Raw genomic sequence first — 23,803 nt, 5'->3', positions numbered from 1 at the left:
TTTAATAATAAAACTTTTCTTAGCTTTAATTTCCCGAATCTTAGAAAGTCTGTTGCTTCTCATTACTGCAGTATTTGGGCCCAGTCATGCAGATATCACATGGGCTTTATAATTGACCAGATTGCTAGATTAATATAATGATTATTTTTTTACTTTTTGTGTAAAATGGTAAGACATACAAGTGATAAATACCTCAGATAGGAGAACTGATCTCTAACATTAGCTCTACAACACAAAATGCAGCAGATATTCCACTATAACACACCCTCTACAAAGGCTTATTCCAATTTTATTTTCATGATTTTAACCCCTTCTTTTTTCAGAGGCAACACTTCTCTACCAGATCAGATTGCTCTTACTTCCTGCAATTGACATTTCTATCATAACAGACCAGGAAATGTAGAAATTCAGATCTTTGAAGGAATATATATACACATATTTTACGACCTTTCTCCTCATTAAGAATTTCTTAGCTCAGCCTGATGTTCGAGTTCTAAGAGAACCACCAAAAGCACCCCCATGTTTGGGGGAAATGACAGTAGCCACAAAAGGAAGGAAGAAATGAAGATTCAGTGACAACCCAAACCACTAACATCAGACATTTCCAGCCAGGACTTTTTTTTAAATGGAGATGTTGTATCCAGTCTGCAGCTAGGCATTTTGAGCATTCTTGCCTAGTAAGGCTTTAAGGCATATAGAAGGCACTGGAAAGTACCTCCTTCCAGGAACAAGCTTGAATCCTAGCTTTTAAAATCTGTTGCATCCTTAGGACCAGTGTTAGGATATTAAGACAGCTTTGTTGCTTGTCTCTGTGCAGTTAAAATGATCAATCTTAAGACTTGAGTCATTAAATACTGCTTTTTTATGTCACTTTTTTCCCCTCAACTTCCTCAGTTCCCATCCATAAATAATGAGTATATCTAACTTAGCAACCTTGACTTAGAGATACTGGGTTATACCTAGGGGATCTTATTCACCATAAACCCTCCTCCACATGTTAAGAGTTTCTCATCTTTATAACCTGTTTATGAGTTGTGTGGAAACAGCTCTTGTTCTCACTGTGCCACCAACTGCCTGCTTTCTGCTCTACTGCTGTGTTTCTAGACTGACAGCATTTTTTGCCAGTCAGTATCTGTCAGCATTTAAACAACCTCAACTCTCCTCAGAGGATCTTTCAAGGCTAAGTAACTTGTGCTGCAATTTCCACTACAAACGATGAAGTCAGCAGAGTTTCTCTTCACTATGGATGATTCTGCTGGGGGTATCTTCCTCTCCACAAACAGTGCCTACCTGGTCTCTACTTGGAGTATTCTTATTTGAAAATGACACCTTAGAGGTGTACTATAAATAGAGGCAAACGGGGACAACGATATTCAGATCATGCAAACAGGTTATAGTCAGAAGCACTATTTCCCTTCTGTTCTTTTTCTCCTGAAATCTCATCTTAAATACATTAAACACAAAAAAAGCCTGACATCCCTAAGTTTTATATTGGCATAGCTCCAATACCACCTACAACTTGTAATGCTTCCTTTTAATCTCCATGACTAAGGACAATACAGCAAAAAATTACATTTTGAAAAGGTATAAAATAAAAAAAGACTCAATAAAAGAAAGAATAGTTTTAAGTCTTCAAATAAGACACCTTTTCTTTACCCTCCCCTGATAAAAAGCTGCAAACATCTTGGTATGATTGTGTACAGGTCCATTACCTCTTTTATCTAGTCCAAGATCTCACAATACAAATACAATTTTGCATTTGCAAATGATACCATGATTCAGTTCTCTCTGGGTTTACTCTGGTTACTCTAGAGTAATCAGATATTAAATATTGTCTCCTCCCATTCAGGCAAGTAACTGTCACTTTTTTTTTTTCTATCCACCATATCCATCAATTATTACTTCTAAAATTTTATCAGATACCATCTTTTTCAGAACAAAAACCCCTGTCTACAGTAAAGTGACGGAGACAATTTCAGTCTACATTGAACTGCATGTGAAGTATTAATTTTTGCCTGTGAGAAAATGAAAATTTAAGTAAAATTTCAGCCAGGACATTAATTAGAAAAGGAAGCTGAAGATAAAGGGATTTCATGTCAATGGGAATTACTCCCTAATCACTACCTTTACAGAAAATACAATTGCCACCAAACAGTCCGTATATAAACCTACCTAGAACTCTAAGTTTCAGCTTACTAGCTTTTGCAGACACAAAATCTTGCTGAGAGAATTACATTAGATCAGTTACAAATTTTGCTCTCCAGAGGTTTACTTCCTAATATGACAGTGGAGTGTGTTGTATTGCTAAAACCAGCATGAATGTAGAATCACAGAATGGTTTGGGTTGGAAGGGGCCTTAAAGATCATCCAGTTCCAACCCTCCTGCCATGGGCAGGGACACCTTCCACTAGACCAGGTTGCTCAAAGCCCCATCCAGCCTGGCCTTGAACACTGCCAGGGAGGGGGCAGCCACAGCTTCTCTGGGCAATGTGAGAAGTGTCTTACCACCCTCAGGGTGAAGAATTTCTTCCTAATACCTAATCTAAATCTCCCCTTTTTCAGTTTGAAACAGTTACCCCTCACGCTATCACTACCCTCCCTGGTAAAGTCCCTCCCCACCTTTCCTGTGGGCCCCCAATATTCTCTTTAAACCACTACAATCTGCTGATTTCAGAAAAGGTACTAATATGCATATACTGCATAAACATAAACATTTGAAAAATATAATGGACATACACCATTCATTAAGTGAAAGGGACAACAAAATATGATTGGTATTTCTATGCATATATGTTACGTGATATGGAGAATGTCCCATTTTTCTCATCTACATTTAATAAGTATTTTTAGTTTTAAAAGTAAATTTAGGTAATCTAAGTCTCTAATGAAGGCAAATTCTTGTTAACCCTGAAAAGAAGTTGATAAACCCATGAGAAATTTCTATGTTTCCTGGAGTCTGGAAACCTGCAATATAGGGCAGGAATATTATTGCGTTTTGGACAGTTTTTTTTTTTTTTAAAGTCATACTCTGAATATTTATGATGTCTCCTCCTAAAATTTTTCAACTAACTTTCCAGTTTCAAACACATATAACAGAGAGTAGAAGTCTCAAAACTATAAACGGGTTACAATAAAACTCTAAGTTCAGTGAAAATAGTGTCTGTTTGCACTAGCTGAAGTGGAAAGCCTGTTGTAACATACTGATGGAGAAAGAAATGAATGAGAAATGAATGAAGTGACACAGAAAGATATCTACCATATCCATCAGTCATCGCTTCTACAATTTTTATCTGATATGACCTTTTCCAAAAGTACTTTTTTATCAGTTCAAATATTTCTCTTTTCAGATTAGAGAACTAAGTGTTGACAAGAAGGGGAAAAAGAAAAAGACATGAGCTCTTTATTCTCTTTTGCCCAGGACTGGAACAAAGATTGACAGTGCTGGTGAGATACTAAGAAAACAAGCTGTAGATGGTAATTACTATGATTGTTACAGAAGAGCAAGTATGTCTTAAAAACATAGAGAAAAGAAAGCTTAAGAAAAACAACAACCTTCTGAAAAACTAGCCTCTTCCTGCTCTGAACTTAAAGATGTGATGTGGATTATAGTATGCATAAAACAATAGCTCAAGAGTAATGTGCAAAAGGGCCCAGAAGCCTGGGTGACAGCTTAATCAGAGAATTCAGATGCTGAATTCACTATTCTACTGATACTGACGATTATGGCGCAAATCCTAGTTTAGTAATCTCAAGTCAAAAAAAAACCCCATTGGAATAAACGTGTGTATGTGCACATATATAGCTTCATCAGCAAGTGTGTGAACTTTAAAGCCTTCACAATTCCTAAGTGACTTTTCAAGAAACATGGTCATCAAGTTTTAAATACAGAGGTGTTACACTATTTGACTGATGGATTAAATTACAATTTACCTAAGGGAACAAGAAAGTGCAGCCTCTGGTCATCAAATCTAGGGACTTATTTTCCCAAGAACTTATACTTCATTTGCTGGCTGACATGGAATGAAATGAGCCAGCACAACTCTCTCCAGGCCAACTGCCTTCCTTAGGTTTCTTGAATCTACAGTTATGAGCACAGTAAATTACATTTCATTCCTGATGATACTGTAGCCATTATTCTAACTTGATTCAAGCCTAGACTAAACCTCTGGGACACGGAAAACATAGTATTTTGTTAGAGCCCAAGTTATGAATTCTGGGTTATAATAAACTAAGTCCTTTCTACCATTCATTGAAATAGTTGCCTACTATTCACCAAAATCCAGTAATTTATAGTAAGTCCACTGTATCCTGACTCTTCAAGTCTCTTCTGCTTTTGAGAAATTCTGCTTCTAAACAGAATACAAAAATAAGGGAGAAACTGCAAGTGATGAAAGCAAACTATGAACACCCAGGGCAAATGCTGTATTATGTTGACAAATAAACTCTTGAGAGAAAAGAAGCAAAGCAAGGCAAACGAAGGGGAAAAAGTTACCAAAATTTCATAGCTCTAAAGCAGTAATTGTAGGATATTATTTTAATTATATTCAATTATTGAGTATATTAGATGATAAAGCCAATGACTAATCAGAAAGAAAGGCTTTACAGCAATGATTATCTCAGCAGCCAAATGATTCAAACTGACAACGCACACGAACTTTACCTTGTTTAGCCCTGTACCTTAAACAGAATATTTTCTGTAGCATGTTCTCTAAAGGATAGCACTGATGTGTCTTTTGTTAGAAGAAAATAAATAACACTGTCTGTTCGCACAGTAGACTAGGAGGCAGGCAGTGTATTTTTAGCTACTGTTAGTGCAAAAGCCTCTTGGAAGTGTCTCTTACCGGTTCTCCTGCACTGCCTGCTGCGTGATGGCAATAACTGATGAGACCAGGGATGGGCTGTTCACCTTTTGCCATGATAACAGCTGAACTGGTGTAGGATGGATGCTTCTAATGCACAACACATAACAGCTATGAATACAGTGACAGGAAAACAAGAAACTGTACAAGCAAATGACCGGAAGGGAATGAGGTGAAAACAAGTGTGACACTGAAATGCCAAACTCATATGAACACAGCCAGTTTAGATCTCAGGTATTTTCTGCCTTTAAAAATTGCACGTATTATTTGTCTTTGCCTATATCAAAAGAAATTAATAAATTTAAAATTTGCATTAATAAAAACTGAATCTTGCAAGTGAAAATTACCTTAATTCATCCCTGTAAAGATATATGTAATCAGGATTTCCTGTACATGAGGAGATGATCTCCAGCTGCAGCTGTCTTAGAAATGTCAAGATGTCTCAGACCTGAATTCACATTTCTGGAGTTAGAATGTTACTGCTTTGGTTTAGAAATGGTTTGATATAATTTTGAGTTAGTTGGACTTTCAATTCTCACAATAGGAATTAAAAGCACAATTTGTAAGAATATAGAACAAAGCAGTTTGGAAAAAACCCCTTTCCAAACACGTAGGAATACATTGTCTTTCCACCTGAAAACTGAAGACATAAAACTGAGGTAAATATTTATATATCGCTTCAAATAACATGACATTCCTTGGAAAATATTTAAAATTCAAACTGAACTAATTTGCAAGTGTTACCTAACTTTTTCCTTTTATAGCCTCAAATCTATTATTTTGCTTTGAGTAACATTGATTTATGATTACTGGTTAAAGGAGGCTATAAAGACAATGTGATGGCATTTAGTTTTGCAGCAGAATTTCATATCTGTTATGCGGACATGCACACTGGAATACAGTAGTCTGGACAGCTTATTACTTAACCTGCTACCTATCTGCATAGTTTTTATCAATGTTTTTAGAAACCAACATTTTCAAAATAGATATTATGGCTTAGAAAATTTTGTTGTGATTCCTTAATACGCCACCTACTGGACTTTGCATGTTCAGGCGTGTAAGTACTTTGAATTAAAAAAAAAACAACCCTAAAAATAGTCTGTCACATCAGAATGGTATCATAAAAATGCATGTCATTGTCAGGATAATAAACAATATATCTCCCACTGAAATTTGAAATCACCTACCAGAACAGGATTCACATATTTTTATGAAGATATATTTCTACAAAATTTACATAAACAAATCTGTTTGACCACACAAACACCACTGTATAGTATTAACATGCAAATAAATATTGGTGGAAAGTACCTGAGATAGAAACTATAGGGTCTCTTAGGGAAACAAGCCAGACTCACCTTAGCTGCAATGGCTGCTGCTGTTATATGTGAAGAAGAACTGTCCTCTGTTGAGGCAACTCCACTATCCTTCTTCTCTTCCTCCTCTTCCTCACACTGTACTCCCTTGTCTTCTGTTTGCTTGTGAGGGCTGGTGGTTGGAGGAGGAGAAAGAGGAGGTGGTGGTGAAGGTAGATCTTCAAGCTCATCGTGTACCTCCTTTACTTTTACAATGGCATCCCGCAAAAGATCAATGGCGTGAGGTAGGGCTGGCAGTATAAACTGAAAGCATTCCTATGCACAATAAAAAGAGAAATGACTGTGAAAAGTTACCTGCAGAAGCAAATAGGGATTTTTCAGATCTACTTTTAAAATATATTTGGGATTTAGATGTATCTTTTAACCTGATCATAAATAAAACCTTAAATGTCCTATGCAATTGCTCATGGAGGGTAAAAAAACAAACTCAGAACCAGAACTAGGGACTATACTACATATTTTTGTCTTTTTTCATGCAAATATAGTAAGTTGTACAACAGGGCTACTGTAATTAAGCTAATATTGGATTAAAAACCTCAGAAAACAGGAGTTAAATTTTCATTAATACATAATACAGAAATCATTTCACAGCAGTTAGCAGAACGCTACAAAAATGCAGAACAAAACATTAACTCTATCCCTGCAGGGATATCAGCTTCAAATCATTCCTATTATGTTCCTTCACAATTAGAAAACATTTCATAAGGGTTTTCATAATTATACTTTTACATAATTATATCCTTTTTTATTTATGGACTTATCCTATACACTGGAAGAATGGCAAACTACACCGATGTCATAATTTTATGTAACTTAGAAAAAATTGTTCATAAATAATCTATTTTTCAAACTTCTCCTTGCTCTGTGATCTTAAAAACAATTAGAAAGTTTGTCTTACATGGCTGGAGAAAGCAAAAATGCAGACACTGTGTAACATTTCTTGTTCCATAATGGGTATACACATATATAGCTAACTCTGCTACTAAAGTATGCTAGCATTTCATCAAACCAAAGAGGAACCTCAGGACGTCATGCACTGCAGGCTCCTGCTCAGATCAGGGCCAATATGAAATTCAGACAGGTTGCTCAGGGCTTTGTTCAGTAAAGTCTTGAAAAAAATCCAAGAACAGGAACTCCACAACCCTTCTTGACAATCTGTTCTAATGCTTAATTACCCTCAAAGTGTGGGTTTTTTTCTTTCTTTTCTTTTTATGTAGCTGGAAGCTACCTTCTTCGATTTATGACTACTGTGTCTCATCCTCCTCCCAGGAACCTCAGTAAAGAGTTTTCTTCATGTTATTTGAGCAGACTGCATACAAACATTAAATTATTGGAAAATGATTACAGGGTCACAAGAATGAATTGCCATAGCAGTGTAGTTAGGGAACATAGAAGCTGACACCGAAATCTGACATTATTCCTTTCGTTGCACTTAATTTTCAGTTTTCTTTCAAGCATAAGGAAGATTTAAAAAAATGTATTCCACATTTTAGAGTATCTAGAAAATAAATAATGATAAACATTTTGTAAATAGATACTATAATAAATATTTTCAATAAATAAAAATGACTATGGAAACAAAATAAAGAGCAAACCACCCATCAGAAATTACTACAGTTTATATAAGCCATTTTGCAAGTCAAAAATATGACTCATAAACACTGTATTTCCTCAAAGCTTCTAAATAAGAACCCACCTTTCAGTGCTCCTTTAAGAGTAATGAAAAGTCACACTACTTCATAGATTTATAAATTCTTTAAACATTCAATTTGGCACTCTGAAGAACTGGAGTAAACTGGATGAGCATAAGATGCTGTATATAATGAATATAAATTAAAATATATTTGTAAACATAAATAAATATAACTTCTAATGTAACTGCAAACCTCAGTTACTGTGCCTCCATAGTATTAGTTTAAAAACGGTTTTAAATACTGAAGCATACAACCATCGTTACTTCAGTAAAAAAGCAGATCTCAAATAAGTGGTAAACAAGGACAACAATCTGTGGACTGACCAATAATCATGAAAAAGTACATTAATGATTAACTCATTAGAGAACCATGTTCCGTACTCCTGCCACTCAAATAAAGCCTTGTTGGCTTGGCTGTTGATGAATAGGTTCCCAGTAAGCACTCTAAAAGCTCATGTTATTATAAAACTCGTTGTTTTAGGCAATTGTTAGTACAAGTACGAAAATTGCCACAGACCCAGTGATTTCAATGAACATCTGGCAATTTCATACTTTGCTCTCTTTAATAATACTAAATACCTTTTGCAAGGCTAAAAGAAAAGAAAACAGACCAGAAAAACACAAAAATTGAAGTATTCTAAAGATCTTGATTCAGTGGTACATGCCACACTGACCTCCTCTGGAGAAAACACCTTTGGCATGAATTGCGCCCATTTTTGAGACTGAGCATTTACACTGTTGCCATTTTCTATTAATATTTTAATATTTTATTAATGAAATATGTATACTGCCCCAATTTCATTGCTTATATATGATTCTTATATGATTGTATTAATATGATGGAAAGGAAATTGGCAAGTCATAAAAGAGAGAAATGAGAGAAATTCCTGGTAACAACCCACCCTATTTGGTTCTTGAGATCCAGCCTGTTACGGAACAATTTTCTCTATTATTCATCTTAAACATCTTTGCTGAAATCTGATACTGTAAAGATGTTACATATTAAAATAAATTGTGACAGAACAGAGTACTGACATGACAGGAACAAATAAATCATCGGTTTGAAAAAGCTTGCTTGTACAATGAAATTACATGACTATTTATTTTCCAGCAGAATTACCTTTCTTATTACTTACTGTGCACCAAACTATTGTTAAAATACTTACTAACATTTTTACATTTCTTTTTTGCATCCTCATTCTACAATTTACCTGTTTCACAGTCTGAGTGAAGACTCAAGGCAGAAAATGACAATTTTTTCTGTACCTAGTATGTTAGGAGCGCTACTGAACACAACAAAACCCATTAGGGATTGTAGGCTATTTCATCTCTTTCATAATTCAACAAAAGTAGTACAGACTTCTGAAAAAAATCTTACTGGTGCACCAGTTCTCTAAGATGTAGGGCTCATTGCTACATTAAATACATGTACATACATATGACATCCCAGTCATAACTGAAGACTTTCAAGTAGATATACTCCTGCCCCATCATCCTCCAATGCTTGTTGCATGTTTTGAAGGCTTTTAAATTTCTTTTCAACTACAGAGTCTCATTAGATTTCCTGAAAAGGCTCTAAGGAATGGCAGAATCATAGGAGGGCTTACCGAGTCCTTGAACTGAAACATGTAGACAAAGTATCTGAAAACCTGCGATGGCTGCTTAAGAAAACAGTATTCAAAACATTTCCTCTTCAACTTCCAGGTGACAGCCCACATAAACATTTTCTTTTTTTTTTTTTTTTATTTCCAGACAAAGTCTTTCAAGTAACAGTGACTTCAGGGCTGTGCTGGCAAACACATTAGTACTGTCTCCTCTGTGATTGGGTACTGCTGGTTCAGAAGATGTTGATAAACTACCAGGTACACACTTGTTAGAGGTCACAGGTAAAGACATTTTTTAACAAGGTCACTGACAGTCCAAGCCCTGGAGAAATACATTCTCATGACTGATGGGTGATCTACCTTAGCAACGTATTGGGTTGTACAGCCCATTATTCAGCTTAGCAGTATTTGTGTGGAGAAGGCTGTCCTGGTCACACAGTACCTTCAGTCAGATCAGAATTGTATCATCCCTGACTGAGAGTGATGGTGCATTCAGTTACATGACTATGCATTTCAATCTACTTTTGTAAAATTTGTTGTAGTGGGTACTTTCTACGGTTCAGAACAATGGGAGGTACTCATCATGGGTCCTTAGTAGCAGATCAGTAAGAACACTTCTTACCTGTGACCCTTTCTTGCTACCTGGCAGATTAATTATGAGAGTTTTCCCTCTGATTCCACACACAGGTCTGAAAAGAAACAAACCCAGAGTGAAATTTTTGCATGCAAATTTCTCTACTGTAGAAACAAGAACAGAGCATTTAAGATAAATTCTATTATTTAATCAGAATTCGTAAACCTATTTTCCAATATCTAAAAATTATTTGCTGATCATGTCTCGTAGAACAGCTCAGGAGGTGAGCTGAAAAAGCACCAAACAAGGCTAACAGAGACTAACATTCAATTGATAGTATAAACATTGGCTAGATTTCCATCTTTTTTAGATCTGCATAGCTCCCTTAATGCTATTGTTTACTTGCATCCAATACATTCTTTTGATATAGTCCCTATTTGCTCATACACATGGTTCCTTTGTAATGTAATTGATGGTGCCAAACACTATTTCCCTTGCCAGGTAAAAACACTAAGTCACACTGGTCATATTAATTCATTTTTTTTTTCCCAAAGATGCAACATAAGAAAAGCAGTGGCAAGTAATCCTCAACTGAAAGTTGCACTTAGGCGATCCATATGTAATTCTTCCTAACAGTCTTTCCTTCCCCTTCAAAAAAAGATGAAACCAACTATCAAAATTGGATGATTTTATTTTATCTTTTGTCTTTAGGGAATTCCTTCAGTGTCGATGCAGGGCTGAACTTAAACACCCAAGTGACAAAAGCTTTCTGTTGTTTAGAGTTTGCCTATTTCTCCTTTTAGCTAAATATTTTTCAAGAAAAAAAAATTAAGATTTCTGGATTTTGACTTGAGGTTGTAAAGAGTGCCTCCTGCTTTTCTCCACAGTTTACAAAACCAGTGGTGAAAAACCCAGGGCTAGGATATAAGGATAAGAAAAAAGTAAAAGAATGAAATCAAAGCACAAAGATAGAGAGGCTACAGTTGAGAAAAAATGCATAACAATCTCTTTATCAAACAAAAACATGAGCCATAAGTGAAGATAGAGTAGAAAAGAAAATAGTTTCTTGACAGACTGTTACCAAAAATTTTGAGCCAAAGGTCATGGCTTGTGGGGTAGCCAACTTCCCTGGATTTCTTCTTGTACAAATAATTCTCATTGATTAATGTAATTTACTGGTAGCATGGCATTTTCTAGCAGGGTAGCAAGTATTCTAGTGACAGCAGTCATAACGCTCACAATTAAATAGCACAGTGACCATTTTTGTGTCACAAAATGAACCTTTGATATCACAGTCAAGCCAGCCTGAAGAGAAGCCTTATTTTCAACTGACAGCTTGAATACTGCCCGACTCCTAGCCTCTGTTTTCCCATATTCACTTCTTGCACACTGTATACCCTCAGTTAAGAAAGAATTCCAGGTAGCTGAGGAATGCTCAACTGCAATACACAGATGAAGAGCTTCAGTTACAGAAATATGCTCATTTACTCTTGTTGCAGTAGCCAAATTTACAGAGTACAAACTCAATCCAGCAAATCCCATGTGTGGGATACAGTTTATGACAGATTCAAAGTAAAGGAAATAGGAATTACCCACAGAGGAATTAAAATAAGGTGGAATTACGTTTCGCAGATAACTCCTTTAATAATCTTCTTGGCTCTTTTATTCTGCTTTAAATATTTTCAAACATTATAAGCTAAATGACCAGTAAAACCAACCAATAATAAAGGAGAGCTAAACCAGCAGCCATTCTCCTGAAAGCTACAAGCTTTGGCTGCCAATAATCACATCCAGTGGCTCAAGACAGAAATGGAGCTGCCAAAAACTTTTCAAGAGAGCACACAAAAGTAGTAAAAGCAGCCAAGAACTGCATGGCTTGTGAAAAGTACTGTGTGTGCTCACAACATAAAAGCACACAAAACGTGCATACATTCTGGGTAATTTGAGAGACAAATTAATGATATTCCTCCAAATGTAGAACAGTTGAGGGAGATGCTGTGGATCTCATGTTATCCTCAGCATTGTAATGCAGAGGACAGAAATTTTAAGAAAAAACAAGTAAGTCTGAGAAAGAATAATACAAACAGAGGCAAGGGAGTGGAAGGAAAAACAGGACATGGGAGGAAGGAAAGAAATACAGGTCTGATGCAGAAGTAGGAATGAAGAACATGATCTCTTTGGTAAAAAAAACATGATCTCCCTGGGAAGAAATTATGCTGGTAAAAGCAGAATAGATGGGCAAGGAGACAGAGAATGCTTTAAAAAGCCTCAATAAAGACTGGCACAGCAGGCAAAGGGAAAAGAGAATTCTGGGACAAGGACAGTTTTGGAAGGTCACAGAGAAGAAAAGGAAACACTTTCAGGAAACACATAAAAAGGTCTACAACTGCTGGACTTTGGGACTGAATCAGAACTCTGAGAGTCTCACTGCCCCTTATTTGCCATAAGTATCTGTGAATCTGGGAAAGGACAACCCCATGTACCAGTATAGGTTGGGGACTGAGCAGTTGGAGAGTAGTGTAGGGGAAAGGGACCTGGGGGTCCTGGTGGGCAGCAGGATGACCATGAGCCAGCAATGGGCCCTTGTAGCCAAGAAGGCCAGTGGCATCCTGGGATGTATTAGAAGGGGTGTGGTCAGTAGGTGGAGAGAGGTTCTCCTCCCCCTCTCCTCTGCCCTGGTGAGACCACCTCTGGAATAGTGTGTCCAGTTCTGGGCCCCTCAGTTCAGGAAGGGCAGGGAACTGCTTGAAAGAGTCCAGCGCAGAGCCACAAAGATGATGAAGGGGGTGGAACATCTCCCTTCTGATGAAAGGCTGAGGGAGCTGGGTCTCCTGAGCTTGAAGAAGAGGAGACTGAGGGGTGACCTCGTTAATGTTTATAAATACGTAAAGGGCGAGTGTCAGGAGGATGGAGCCGGGCTCTTCTCGGTGATGGCCAATGACAGGACAAGGGGCAATGGGTGCAAGCTGGAGCACAGGAGGTTCCACATTAACATGAGGAAAAATTTTTTCACTGTGAGGGTGACAGAGCCCTGGAACAGGCTGCCCAGAGAGGTTGTGGAGTCTCCTTCTCTGGAGACATTCAAAACCCGCCTGGACACGTTCCTGTGTGATCTACTCTAGGTGGTCCTGCTCTGGCAGGGGGGTTGGACCAGATGATCTTTAGAGGTCCCTTCCAACCCCTAACATCCTGTGTGATACTGTGATTCTGTAATCCACTGCACAAAATAAATCTCCACTTCCTAATGCTGGCCCATCGTGAGGAAGAGAGCCTGTAACTTGTAACAATCTTTAAAAGTTCATGTGATAAAATTCAGCACTGCTGACCTAACATTTCCAAACCTGCAGGTGATTTTTAGAAGTGTCAGCTTATTGTTGCATAATGAAACTTCTGCTTTTGTTTTTTTTTAAAAAGTCAAAGAAATTACATGCAAAATTATCCATCAGAACACTTCAAAACGAAGTCAATGAGAAGTAAGCGTAGGACAAATGACATTTAATGTTAAATACTCTGAAAAATTAGGATCTACATTTCTCAGACTGTGCACCTAAAATTAGCGTATGTTTTTGACCTTCTTTAATGTGCATCTTAGTTCTCATTGTAAGGGGGGGATTACAACACTACCTCAATTTGCGAAATTTTCTATGAAAATATAGTTACAATTTATGTCTTAGAATAACAAATGCTGTAAGAAAAATCCCAGAGGAAGTGAGTCTGCTTTCAGAGAAAATGCTGAATAAAGTGCACCAAAACCAACACAGGATTACACACAGGACAACCAAAACAAAGTAAGTTTCCTTCCTCCATCTTAAGCATTTGCAGAGAAATTCTACAAAAAAATGTAATCATACCAAACTGTGTTCATGCAGAACTAAGAAACATAAAGCTGTAATTTTGTAATTTTTGTGTACTTAACTTTATGATCTGAATAGTGTTATAAAAACAATGGCCTCTTGCATGTTGATTGCGTTTAGGCCTGATGTAAAGGTTTTCACTAGGAAATGTTTCAAGGCAGTATCTTTGTAACATTATCTCTCATCATTTTCATCAATTACTACTGAAAGTGGCTGTAGTTTAAGAGACATTTTCTTGCTATATGTACAGAAGAGCCAGGTTGCAATCCAGCATTTTGGTTTCACTACCATTACAACATCCTTTCAGCCATCCTGATCACACCACATCCTAAATCAAACTTAGTAGTGTCATCTAAATGTCTATCCATTTCCTGATCAGAAACAGAAAAGCTAAATTAACCTTTCCTCTCCTTGTGGTAGCATTCTGTTACCTTTTCCCTTCAGATAAACACAAATAATATAAAAAATTATAGCAGATAAAAACCCCCAAAATACTTGCTAATTTGGACATAATCTGAAGGCGTTAACTTGGTAATGTTGCCCTTTGAGATATGTGATACATGACATGAAAAGTTTTAAAATACTTTGTCGAGTCACTAAACTTCTCATCTAAATGACCTTTAAAAAAGCAAGTATCTGAATACAAAGTTCTTTATTTCTTAGAATCATAGAATCATTAGGTTGGAAGAGACCTCTAAGATCATCAAGTCCAACCATCTACCTAACACCACCATGCCCACTAAACCATGTCTAGAAGCACTACATCAACACGTTTTTTGAACATCTCCAGGGATGGTGACTCCACCACTTCCCTGGGCAGGCTGTTCCAGTGCTTGACAACCCTTTTGGTAAAGAAATTCTTCCTAATGTCCAATCTAAAACTCCCATGGTGCAACTTCAGGCCATTTCCTCTTGCCCTATCACTTGTTACTTGGGAGAAGAGATCAATCCCCACCTGACTACAACCTCCTTTCAGGTAGTTGTAGAGAGAGATAAGGTCTCCCCTCAGCCTCCTCTTCTCCAGGCTAAAACAACCCCAGTTCCCTCAGCCACTCCTCATAACACCCGTTCTCCAGACCCTTCACCAGCTTCGTTGCCCTTCTCTGGACACGCTCCAGCACCTCAATGTCTTTTCTGTAGTGAGGGGCCCAAAACTGCACACAGTACTCGAGATGCGGCCTCCCCAGTGCCGAGTACAGGGGCACGATCACCTCCCTACTCCTGCTGGCCACACTATTTCTGATACAGGCCAGGATGCTGTTGGCCTTCTTGGCCACCTGAGCACACTGGTGGCTCATGTTCAGCCAGCTGTCGACCAGCACCCCCAGGTCCTTTTCTGCCGGGCAGCTTTCCAGCCACTCATCCCCAAGCCTGTGGCGCTGCACGGGGTTGTTGTGATCAAAGTGCAGGACACAGCACTTGGCCTTGTTAAACCTCATACAGTTGTCCTTGGCCCGTTGATTCAGCTTGTCCAGAACCCTCTGTGGAGACTTCCTACCCTCGAGCAGATCAACACTCCCACCCAATTTAGTGTCATTTGCAAACTTACTGAGGAAGCACTCAATCCCCTCAACCAGATCATTGATAAAGATATTAAATAGAACTAGCCCCAAACCTGAGCCCTGAGGGACACCACTTGGGACCAGCCACCAACTGGATTTAGCTCTGTTCCCTACAACTCTCTGTGCTTGGCCATCCAGACAGTTTTTAATCCAGCTTAGAGTGCATCTGTCTAGGCTGTGAGCTGCCAGCCTTCCTAAGAGAAAGCTGTGGGAGACGACATCAAAGGCTTTACTAAAGTCCAGGCAAATGACATCCATAGCCTTCCCCTCATCGCCTAGGCAGGTCATCTGGTCATAGAAGGAGGTCAGGTTGGTTAAGCAGGACCTGCCTTTCATGAACCCATGCTGGCTGGGTCTGAGTCCCTGGTTGTCCTACACATGCCATGTGAGCGCCCTCAAGATGAACCACTCCATAATCTTCCCTGGTACCGACGTCAGGTTGACGGGCCTGTAGTTCCCTGGATCTTCATTCCAGCCCTTCTTGTATCACATTGGGAAGCCTCCAGTAATCTGGGACCTCCCCTGTTGACCAGGACTTTAGATAAATGATGGAGAGTGGTTTGGCCAGCTCCTCCGCCAGCTCCCTCAATACTCTTGGGTGGATACACAATTATTTTCTTGGTATAGCCTCATTATAGGAGAAATCAAAAACCTGTAACAGCTATTGTTTCTTAGTTACCTTGAAATAATGTGCAAGCACAAACTAACTAATGAAAGGTATCGTTATTGCTAAGTTTATCACAGGCAAAATGAGATAAATCAAAGGAATAAAATAAAAATCAACTCCAGAGAGAAATACAGGATAACAAGAGAAGTCACTGATAAAAAAGAAACAACATGCAGAGAAACAATTACTAATTATTTAGTAGGAAATACCAAAGTCTAGGAGTTAAAGTACTATATCTGAAAGTATGGGATAAAATACCATTTAACTTAGAGAGCTTTTGCTGATACTGGAATAAAAGCAATATCAAAACAATACATTTGTATTTATCAAAGGTTTTGTTTGCTAAACAATGCATTTAGTACTTGATGAACAACATATAGAAGAATTCTTCACTCACCACCAAAATGCCACAGTTCTAGGATGAAAAGACAGCTGTTTAACAGCATGCATCAATATTACAAATAACCTGGCACAGAAAATACAGGAGGATACAGTGTCTAATGGAGACAACAAAGGGAATTAAATGAGAGAATGCAACTACCATTCTTGGAATTTGGCCACTTCTCTGAAGTTAAGACTTCTAGTTTTGATAACAATGGCAATCTTCAGTTATTTGTGTAGTTATTTCACGACAATGACTATTTCTAAGGAAATAGCTCACCTCGTATTTTGAAGGAAATAGCCTTACCTAGAGAGCATGCCCAGAGGAGTTACATTAAGTGATCCCATCAGCATTGCCAGGGCCATCCCTGGGGCTTCTCGCTCTATTACTTCTTTAGTGGCCTGCAATCAAAGATTAAATAGTAAAGTGAGTGAAGAGGTACAAGAAAAATATGAAACCAGCTAAAATTTGTGTAGGAGTACGTCTTTTTTTTTTTTTTTTTCCTGCCAAGAGACATTGCTGCTACATTCTCAACACCGAAGTACATTAAAGAATTTTCTCTTGGTTGTGTAAAATAGGGAGAGACAACGGGTTGGAAAGAAGCACTGTTAGCTGTACTGTAAAGACTGCTACAGAAAAAGTCAGGGCCCTAAATACATAGGAAATGTTAACCAACACCACATCAATTACAAGAACTCCCTCTAACAGAAAGGAAAAAATGTCTGGGAGTAAGCAAATAAAAGACCAAATGTAACTGCCTTCTCTTCCTCATCAATCTCATGTGCATTTTCCTGTTGAGATTTTCCTAGGCACAAGAAAGGTCAATCAGTCTGCGCAGAAGACAAAAAAAAATTTGCAAAGGGAAGCCCATGTAGCAGGTAGGCAGGCAAACAGTAAAATGGTAATGATAATGGCCAGAGCTGAGGCCTTCCCTTTTGATCATGTCAGCAAAACAGCAGTTCCAAACAGGCTGGTGGCTTTTATTCACAAGCGGTCCATATGCAGTGGGCATCAAGAAGCCTAGAAGCAGAGTCTGAAAATTCTTGTCTTTTTAGTCCTTTTTCCACACTGGGAATCAAGATGAAAAAATATTTTTCTGAGACATGTGCAACATTCTGTCCTTACTTTCTAACACAATTTTTCTGAAATGTACAATCTGTCCAGTCTCCCAATCTCTAACTTGTTGGGACTTAACACCTCAAAGGCAGGTTACAGTCCTACCCTCTTTTCATTTCCCTCACAGTGTTTGGTGGATCACCTTGTTTCATGTTCTGAAACAAGGTTCTAAGTTATTTGGCACAACTAAAATGTAAGCAATGCTCATAAAACTGTGAAATCCATTGTAAAACATCCAGCCAAATTACAATATTTGATGGTACAGCTATCAAAACAGAAATAGAAAAGCATGTCTTAAATATAAGGACACTCTGAATAAGCTAAATTTTCTTGGCAGTTTGATATAGTAAAAGAATAAAATGGAAGAAAACCAGACAAATTGTTTTGTGGGAAAGATTAGATTATAAATCACATCCTTGTACTTTTGTAAGCTCATAGTTTACAAATAGAAAAACAAAGTCATAGAGAAGGAAAATGACAGAATTAACCCAACGGCATCCCTGTGAGAAGGATCCAGGAGTCCCACACTAGCTATACAGATAAAACACTTAGAGAAAGCAATAAATAAACCAGGAAAAAAAATATCCCTGAACAGTACAGATATTCAAGTGGCCATAATCTCAAGCATTGCCACTAATGCTTAATGTATTTTAAAAGAATATGCCAGTATCAGAAGACATCAGATACAGCTATCAAGTAAATGTTCAGATCTTTTATTAATAAGCAAACTTGGTACGTGCTCAGTTGTGGGAAGCAGGCACTTTGGTTTACATGAAACCAAGTAATTTTAATTCAGTAGCTGACACCACAGTCTCTTTTATTTCAAGCATAGCACGTTGGTTTTAATATCTGCCATCCTCTACTCAGAAATGGCATATAAATACAACCCAGTGTCTGTATTTCTACACAGGGCAAATGAGAAGGAGCAGGCTAGGAATGATGTAGACAAAACTAAAAACTTCTCCACTGAGGGAGATTGCCTAAAGATACTTGCTGAGGTATTAAATTATCAATTATATTAAAAATTCTTAAGACTACCCATAGACCTGATGATTTTTATAGTATACAAGAAAAAGGCATTGCAATGGTGAAGGGTCACTTTGCTGAAAATGAAAAAGCTGGTGAAACACGGAATTCTTTGTGTGTGCATATATAGTAAGTCTGTATCTATGCCCTTTATTTTCAGCTAATATTGTGCTTCAAAGCTATTCAAAACTGGTTCTATATACAAAGTACAGTTTGAGAATTCCTTTTTGTCCTTGAGCACAGTGACACTTTGAAGATATCATTAATTAAAATTCTAACCAGGCTTCAGAGGTAGTCAAGATGCAAGAGAGTTCCATAAACAACGATCCTGTAGCTTGGGGAGTCCTTCAATGAAATTCAGGTCCATTCTCCCACTTCGTAAGAAAAATGACCTTCACAAAATGTCACTGCTGGCAGGCAACGTGATTATTAAAAATGTATAGACTAAGCAACAAAATCTGAAAGGGCAGAAAGTCCAAACAGCAGTACAGTCCTCAGTAGAAGTTTCTAAAAATATTTGTTTCAAAATATATATGCTTATATTTGTTACTGCAGGCAGACTTCTACAAACAGGGGAATGCTTCCTGTTTTCATATTTGCAGCCTGACTGGATGGATGCAACCAAACACGCTGCTGCTAAGCAAAGAACTTTTACATTGACATCTGCTCTTGAAATCAGCCACTGGAAAGCCCACTCTTGAGATATCCTGAAATAATATGACTTAAAATGTGCAGTGTACAGGAAATGAGATCACCATCACATGGGGAAGCACACTCTTCATTAGCTACACATATACGAATGAAATTAGTGCTGCTGCAATGATTTGCAGATACTGTGTGTCTACCTTGAATAACTCTCTGTTTCACCTAACAATGTCCCAAAGTGCTGGTGGCCAGGTTTTCTAATACTTCTTTCAGGTTTGAAGGAAGGGTGGAAGAGAGATGTCAAAACTAGATTTTCACCTGTGTGCAGTTCAGGAGTTAACTGTCTGGTATCAACATCTACCCGCATGCAAACTATTAAAGAATTAGTGACTCAACACCTTCAGATTTTACCAGTACTCTAGCAAAGCTAAATTAAGATTCTTAAACTTTGTTTCATGGCCAATTTTTCCTTGGTAGTCTCACTATGGGCCAGCTTTTGCCTGCTGCAGGGGGTCATAGTGTTGGAACAAAATGTATCACAAATCAAGGCTATTGCCCCTGGCCCTCTAAGAACAGCACTGACGACACTACTATATGGGCAGAAGTAGGAAAAAATGATGAGATTTCATTCAGAGCTGTCACACTGATGCCTTCATCAGCACTGAAGCTATACACTGATTTCTCAAACCCGAGACTGCTGACTATATAAAAAGCAGGTAGAAAATACTGGAGTAAATTTGCATAAAATACTAAAATGACAGCAAAGTGTCCACAGTTTCTCCCGCATAGGGTGTTAGTCCAAGCAGCAGGACTGTCAGAAGGGCAGGGAGGAGAGTAGAGTGAGGGCGAATGAATGAAGTGAGTGGGATGGAAATAAGACTGCACAAGGCAGCTTGGACAGACAATAAACGAGGGAAAAACTCAGGAAAAGTAAAAAGAAAGACAGGACATGATAGGAGTGTCAGGCTGTGGGGGAACCACAGACAGAGACAATGGGACCAAAACAAAAGAGTAGTTTCTACTCCGGAGAGGAGAAGTAGCGACTAATAATTAAATAATTATTTTGCGGAACTATTCAAGACTTACTAACAATGTCTATGACAGCAGTTCTTCTTACATTTCATTGCTAAATCAATAAATGCAATTTATTTTAAAACACATTTTTGATTGTTTTTGAAGTGTGTTTTTACTGGCATTAGGGCATTATGTTCCCAAATCAACTGATATATTTTTAGATATCTTTGACGTAGTTGTGGTTGCTTAACAGATGGCTCGCTGCCAATTGGTTTCACAAAGTTCTCTGCTGCTTCACTGCCTTTCTTTGTCTCCATATAAATTAAGTTAGTTCAGTTCCTAACCTGTGGAAGCCCTCCCAGGCAGCTTCTGGAGGACATACCCACTGCAGACTGCTTTAATTATAAGACCTAGGACTACTCTTCTGGAACTGTTCAGAACCTCCTTATCTTTGTCAGGTAGTAAGCATAGCAAAATTTCACGTTGATAGTAAGTAACTGAGACATTTCGTATACTCTTCAGCAGTTTTGAGACAGTAATAGAGTTTCACCCCTTCAACTGAAATGCAAATATGAGACTAAGAAGCCATAATAAACTTGCTTAAATTAAGATGACCAAGACTGCCTCTGTTGAAAATATTATTTCTGTTGAAAAAGTTAAAATCAATGACTCTGCATAGGATATCATAAAGCTATTTATACAAATTAATGGACAAATTTGCTGATAATTTATATTTAGCAGACTACAGAATTAGCATAGATAACATTTTGTTACTTATTTGAGCTTTCCATGGAAAGCAGAAGTCTTGGAAGGGCCTAACCAAAGAAATACCTATATAGCCTCTGCAACAGAGCTCACAGACCACAACCAAACCTCAAAAGACTGGACAAAGAACTACGGAGACAGTCAAATATGCAAGAAAAATGTCAGTCATGTCTGTCAACCAGTTGTGTAAGAAGCGTATGCTTTAGCATCAAAATTTGCGTGTCTCAGCTTGGAGACGAGATACCTTCTTCAAGGTTATTCAGTATACCTCTGCTGCAGATAACACGTGTGCCTGTAATTTCTATTTACGAGTCAGCTATTTCAGCTTATTGTCTACTTCCCTACTCTTATTTTGCCAGGGAGAAAATAGAGCTTACATGGAGCTAGATTGATTAGAGCTTCTCACTTAAAAATCACTTATCTATTTCTTCTCTTAGCACAGTAAGAAATAGAGGTTGCAGCAGTTGGTTTCTTTCAATACACTGAAAAGTTTTTGGATAAGGATTAGTTTTGAGTCACTCATTCTTACCATCATGCTGTCTTTCCTTGATTTTTTTTCTTATTCCCTTCCCCCAATAACCTGTGTGATGATATTCTGTGGCTTTTTTATGGATGGAAGGCTTGACAAGAACTGTGCTCTCTGATGTTCTCCAAAATCAAATTTCTTTGTCTAATTGCTCAGTTAATTTGACAAATGGTTAAAACCACCCACATATGCTATTGCTGCAAAGCAACCGAAGTCTAGCAGGTTCGTAAAAGTCTTTCAACTTGCCATCAAAGTTAATAACTTTCTAACAACATAGTGGCCCTAAAACAATATAGTGGCCCTAACACATCAATTGGGGTAATGTAGCCAGAGACAAACCATGCAATGGCTGTCCTTTCACATATATACAATTACCATTATCATCAACTTCTCAATGTCAACTTAGTTGTCACAGATCCATGTAAGTTAAGAATGGCTTGAATCCAGAGGGCAATGAATAGCTGCTTCTGGACAGGGTGGATCCCAGAAGTAGGTGTTCGCTGTCATTCTAGAGCTTTTGACAGATTCACTCCCACACCAATGAACCTGGCCACCTGCACCTTAGAAGTAACAGCCTGACAGTCATTGTTCCCTCACGAATAAGTTATTCATGAGTGCTAATGATGTGGGCCTGTAAAAATCCATCAACTGTTTTATAGTCCCAGAGCAGTGGACAACAACTGACATAAGGCTAAAGTAAGCACCAATCACTATGTTTGGACTCACAGGACCTTCTGGAGGTGGCAAGGTAGACACCAGGCCAGTGCTGCTTCTGATGTATGTATTTGTTCCTCCTCATGAAGTGACCATCCAGGCTTCTATCAATTTTACTGTACAGTAAAAAATGCCTGAGTCTGGTGCGTTTCCATTTGGATGTTCCTGTGGAGTCTGATGTTAGATGCAGCTATGTGTGCCAGACACACATAGACACATACTGAGAACTCTCTCAGGCTTTCACAGAATTATTTTACATAAAATAAACCAAAACATGTCTAAACACATTAGTGTGGCTTACTCTACCACCTTTCCCTCTTATCAATAGTGAACTTGGCATATATTCCTTCAATAACTGACCTGATTACATGCTCTTTTTCCTCTTCTTCTCCCAACGCAAATCTACAAACAGCCAAAGATGGATGAAACCCTGATTAATGTAGCCAATAAAAAATGAACTCTACAAACTGGTGTATCTGCATGCACCAGTAACACATTTTCACTAACAATAATCCTGCAGCACAAGAATGCTGATTTGAAGTTTGCTTGTACTCTCAGCACATTTGCAGTGACTCTGCTGCCACCAAGATCCCAAACATCACAGAATGACCCTACAGAATTTATTTGGGTGAGGAACAAAAGTGTCACAGTAATAACTGCTGTTTGATTAGATTAAATACAGACTCTGTTCTCTCTGTTTCTCCCCATATCCATGATTCCCTCTGCCTGCAACTTGTCCCCTCCAAATTCCCTCACTCTTTTCACTGGAATCCATCATACCATTTATTGTAACCTAAAGCCGATGGCATGAGACTCTGAGGCCAGGAGCTAATTCAATGTCCTTCTTGTTTATAAACCGGTATCAGCAAATGATTCCATCAGTACAGTTTCACTGTGTCTATGACCATAAGAAGCAACTGGCTGGCAAAGGTACCTCTGACAATACTCAACGACTTATGCATGATCAAGCCATGAATATATTTCAATTTTTAATAGCTGGACTCCAATGCTTGTTATTTCTGTAAACGAAGAATTACCTAAGTGTATATTAGTCAATCAATATTTCAGTATTTATTGTAACTTTCCTTAAAAGACCTTGTTTTCTTCAACTGAAATCAAACTAATCAAAAGACTTACTTCATAACACTCAGTTTCATTTTCACTTATGGCCTGCAAAACATTTTGGGGAAGATGCTTCACATTTTTATAGAGAAGAAAGAAGCTGCAAATTTTAAGAAATATACTAGAGAAAGTAACATAGTGGAATCTGTAACTTGTTCCTGCACCTCAGTAGGTTTGTATCTAAGTTTTGAGCTAAACTGGGTTGCATTTGGCTTACATAAACTTCATAGATCAGTGATTTGCCTGCCCCATTTGTGTAATAGAAATGTTAATGAAATTGGTGCATGTGGACAACCAAACCATG

The 23,803-nt window shown here is 38.0% G+C and overlaps 1 protein-coding gene across 11 annotated transcripts in view; it reads right to left on the bottom strand.

The window, feature by feature from the left end:
* Positions 1-23,803, bottom strand: part of GPHN (gephyrin) — a 299,653-nt gene that overhangs the window by 96,849 nt on the left and 179,001 nt on the right. For 7 of the 11 annotated variants that reach the window (XM_086463534.1, XM_086463541.1, XM_086463535.1 and 4 more), the window contains 3 exons: positions 16,878-16,972; positions 10,155-10,221; positions 6,218-6,490 (listed from right to left, as the gene is read on the bottom strand). In XM_086463534.1, the coding sequence (XP_086319660.1) occupies positions 6,218-6,490; positions 10,155-10,221; positions 16,878-16,972 (435 nt within the window). Of the gene's footprint in view, positions 1-4,841; positions 4,950-6,217; positions 6,491-10,154; positions 10,222-16,877; positions 16,973-23,803 lie in introns of all 11 variants that reach the window. The other 4 variants (XM_086463531.1, XM_086463532.1, XM_086463533.1 and 1 more) reach the window with 1 other exon arrangement.

This window comes from Leptosomus discolor, chromosome 3 (assembly GCF_034619465.1).
Source record: "Leptosomus discolor isolate bLepDis1 chromosome 3, bLepDis1.hap2, whole genome shotgun sequence".
Taxonomy (NCBI): Eukaryota; Metazoa; Chordata; class Aves; order Leptosomiformes; family Leptosomidae; genus Leptosomus; species Leptosomus discolor.
Note: the sequence above shows the minus strand (reverse complement) of the source record. Positions and strands in the feature narration are given on the sequence as shown.